At 36.7% G+C, this 4,755-nt stretch overlaps 1 protein-coding gene across 1 annotated transcript in view; it reads right to left on the reverse strand.

Annotated features, from left to right (window-relative positions):
* The window catches only part of xylb (xylulokinase homolog (H. influenzae)), a 31,695-nt gene extending 30,625 nt beyond the window's left edge, over positions 1–1,070 (reverse strand). Inside the window, exon 1 of the mRNA XM_016236858.1 lies at positions 1,017–1,070. Within this exon, the coding sequence (XP_016092344.1) occupies positions 1,017–1,070 (54 nt within the window). The remainder of the gene's footprint in view (positions 1–1,016) is intronic.
* Positions 1,071–4,755: the final 3,685 nt, after the last annotated feature.

The raw sequence follows: 4,755 nt of genomic DNA on the forward strand, positions 1-4,755 counted from the left end.
TAATTTTTAAAAATGTGTGTCCCAAAGCCCCCAAAAAAATGTATGTCTTTTTTTTTTTTATACCTATTTTTGAGCACTAGGTAATGCATCTCAATGGTGAATGTGTTGATACAAAGACACATATTGAAGATTAGAGAAGACCACAGCTCATTGAAAAGCCAGCTAATCTTATTATTGATGCTTCACACAGAGACAGAGAGAACTAAAATAAAACATGATCAACTTTTAATGTGACTTGTGACTATATTAGATCTAACAGAAAACACTGGACATTTTTTGGAAGCATGTCAGAAACATCTTAAAACCATATTCCTATAACGTTTTTTGAACTATTGTGTAAATATCATGGTAAACAAATCAATCAGAAGAATCATGGCATATATCAGATATTACCATCTCACTCCAACGCTAAAATTTGTAACTAAAATTAAAATGCAAATAAAAATGAATTCAAAATATTAATAAAAACTATAATAGCATCTCTTTCATACTAAAATAACCATGCTACAAATAAAAATAATGAGCATTTCTACTATTATAACCCTAGGAAAAAAATTTAGCAAAATTCATAAAATATAACATCAAAGTCAACATGTGACAACTTGCCCCGCCTTGATATTTATGTAAAATATTCTAGTCTTGAGTTCAACTTCAGTCCAGTCTTCATTATATACAGTAGCTGACTCTTGTTCTAATTGTCAGTGTGGTTTATAGTTATTTATTGGACATTATTTATCATAACTGAGATACTGACTCTGTGACAACTAGCCCCAGTCTCCCCTATACGCCTTAAATAAGTCTTTTTTTAAAGCAGGGAACTTTTACAAATGCATTGTCATGATTTACATTTGTATGTAATCGTGTGATGTTGTGTTTAATGAGCTTGTGTTCATCTACTGCAGCACAACACAATGAAGAGATAATAGTAGGCTACCACTATAGTACTGTTTCTAAGCGTACTCTATCATACAGTTTTCCCAGAACAATATCTCTCACTGATATGAGCATTTATTTACCTGTTGCGTGCTGAAATCGAACCCCAGAAAACAAGAATCTGCTCCTGCAGCCATTTAATAATGCATACAGGTATGAACTAATTCAAAATAAGCATGTTTTATTACAAATTCAAGTGGTTTACAAACAAAAATTACCATGTTTTTACTTCGATATCCTTTCAAGTACCATGTAAATACTATACAACTACTCATAGCAACGCCCTGAACCAATATATATACAAATAATTTGACGAAAATGGCTTTCCTGAAACGTAAATGTTAATATATATATAGACACTGCTGTTCAAAAGTTTGGGATCAGTAAGATTTGTAATGTTTTTTAAAAAGTCTCTTCTGCTCATCAAGGCTGCATTTATTTGACCAGAAATACAGAAAATTCAGAAATCATTCTAACTAGAGCCTGACCGATATATCGTTTTGCCGATATTATCGGCCGATATATCGGTATCGGCTAATACGCCGCTGATATGAAAATTTTTTTTTACAGAACATATCATGCAGATAAAATGCTTGAAATGGTGTAATTACTTAGTTTGTCCAGCAGAGCGCGCTCCAAATTCGGGGGATCCCTTCAGCTCGAGGAACCCTCGCGAACGCGAATTGAGTGTACGTCTCGAGGCCCTCTTTCGAATGAGACCACCTCCGCGTGGATAGCCCCAGAGGTTCGGGAGTTACGGGTGGTTAAATTCGCGGTCCGGCGCCGACCGATCTAGCGATCCCGGGGGGCTACCCACGCGCGGAGGGTGGCGTTCGAGAGGGCTCCTCGAGCTGAAGGGATCCCCGAATTTGGTGGAGATCCGCCGGCACGTTCGCGAGATAGTGACACCAGCCAACACTTTCCCTTCAGTAAGGACTTGTTCAGGCAGCATTCAAGCGTTGTCTTATTCGACCGTAAGTGCCCTGCGAAGTGGACTTCACATGAAATTCCACCATGATTCCAGTTCCAAGGGAACACACACGTTACATTCAAATGGCATTAAAGTGTGCGAGACGTGAATTTAAATTGTATTTATTTACAGAGGTTATTTCTCTAGTAAGTTTCGTCTGTGTGTGAAGACAGATCTGTGAATCTGTGAATGAATGTTCCGAAGTGAAAAACTTCAACGGAATAAAGTTGAATGGAATTACAATCAAGTTGAAAACTTTACTGCTTTACTGTTCAGTGCACTGATATCAGACTCATTTTGGTAATAAAGTTTATTGTTAAATTGTTAAATGCCCTGCCTCCATTACGTATCTCTGTCACGTCTTTATAAGTGTTTCATCACCACATCTGAGTGATCATTGCAAAAAATGTGTTTATGTATATATATATATTCTATATATACTTCCAGTCAAATGTTTGGACGCACGAATGGGAAAGTGTCCAAACTTTTGACTGGTACTGTACTATAATATACACACAGAATATCGGCCGATATATCGATATCGGCCCTTTTTACTCCCTAATATCGGTATCGGCCCAAAAAAAATCCATATCGGTCGGGCTCTAGTTCACATTTTATAATTCCCTGAGAACTGACCCCAAGTTTTATGCTATTAATTAAATTTTTAAAAAGTGTGTGTCCAAGAGCCCACAAAAATGTATGACTTTTTTTTTTTTATACCTATTTTTGAGCACTAGGTAATGCATCTCAATGGTGAATGTGTTGATACAAAGACACATATTGAAGATTAGAGAAGACCACAGCTCATTGAAAAGCCAGCTAATCTTATTATTGATGCTTCACACAGAGACAGAGAGAACTAAAATAAAACATGATCAACTTTTAATGTGACTTGTGACAATATTAGATCTAACAGAAAACACTGGACATTTTTTGGAAGCATGTCAGAAACATCTTAAAACCATATTCCTATAACGTTTTTTGAACTATTGTGTAAATATCATGGTAAACAAATCAATCAGAAGAATCATGGCATATATCAGATATTACCATCTCACTCCAACGCTAAAATTTGTAATTAAAATTAAAATGTTAATATTAATAAATATTAATAAAAACTATAATAGCATCTTTCATACTAAAATAACCATGGTACAAATAAAAATAATGAGCATTTCTACTATTATTACCCTAGGAAAAAATTTAGCAAAATTCATAAAATATAACATCAAAGTCAACATGTGACAACTTGCCCCGCCTTGATATTTTAGTCTATTCTATTTTTAAATATTCTAGTCTTGAGTTCAACTTCAGTCCAGTCTTCATTATATACAGTAACTGACTCTTGTTCTAATTGTCAGTGTGGTTTATAGTTATTTATTGGACATTATTTATCATAACTGAGATACTCACTCTGTGACAACTAGCCCCAGTCTCCCCTATACGCCTTAAATAAGTCTTTTTTAAAAGCAGGGAACTTTTACAAATGCATTGTCATGATTTACATTTGTATGTAATCGTGTGATGTTGTGTTTAATGAGCTTGTGTTCATCTACTGCAGCACAACACAATGAAGAGATAATAGTAGGCTACCACTATAGTACTGTTTCTAAGCGTACTCTATCATACAGTTTTCCCAGAACAATATCTCTCACTGCTATGAGCATTTATTTACCTGTTGCGTGCTGAAATCGAACCCCAGAAAACAAGAATCTGCTCCTGCAGCCATTTAGATCACACACATCCCGCCATCGAGCGACACACTGTAGCAAAGGCTCGCCTTATGAATATTCATGAGCACGCTAACGTTACCTTCCTGGAGCGACAGTCATGTGACCTAATTAACAATCATAAGCCCAACCTTCACCAGAGCGGGATTCGTTCTTTCACCTTGCTTAGTCACGCCCACTCACCACAGTCAGCCAATCACGTCAGCGTGCCTCATTAATATTCACCATCCCCCGAGCACGTGACATAAACAGAGCCCTTCGTTCAGGGACTGTCACACAAAAAGGGACTGTGCACCGCCTAAAAAAACATGTTTGCTTAACTTGGTGAACTTTAATCTGTGACCCCGTCATGCCAGCGGTTTAATAATTGCCCTGCTTTTCAGAAAAATGTATTTATAATAGTTTGTCAGCACATTTTAGGAACAGGAAGCTGAAGGATGTCTGAAACAATTCATGGAAGTTGCATAGAAGTTAAACATGCATGTGTAAAATAAAGCGGCCAAGCAATTCAAGCTCATTTTATTTCAATAAAATAGCATTAAATTGTATTTTATGAAAGTGAACTGGACCTGATATTGTGCTCAAACAACCCAAGATTTTATTTACGCAATAATATTTATGTCTAACTGAGATGGCTGCTATTAACACATTACAAAATTGCATTGTATGTTGTATTATTTTAATGTTGGGAGCAATTCGCTGCGATAACACACTTCAGCTACAACACAGTAAAGTAACTAACATGCTAAATGATTTTCTGAATGTTCACCTCACCCACTGCATCAACAACACTGAGCAAACATTCTGAGGAACTACATGAGTTTAACTGCATTCTTTTATTTTTATTATGTCTTTCTTTTCTCTCTCTTTTTCACACACACACACACTCACACTCAGACACACACACTCACACTCACAGACACACACACACACACACACACACACACTCACACACACACACAAACACACACACACACACACACACACACTCACACACACACACAAACACACACACACACACACACACACACTCACACACACACACACACACACACACACACACTCACACACACACACACACACACACACACACACACACACACACACACACACACACACACA

This window comes from Sinocyclocheilus grahami, unplaced genomic scaffold, assembly GCF_001515645.1.
Source record: "Sinocyclocheilus grahami isolate Dianchi unplaced genomic scaffold, SAMN03320097.WGS_v1.1 scaffold499.1, whole genome shotgun sequence".
Classification (NCBI taxonomy): Eukaryota; Metazoa; Chordata; class Actinopteri; order Cypriniformes; family Cyprinidae; genus Sinocyclocheilus; species Sinocyclocheilus grahami.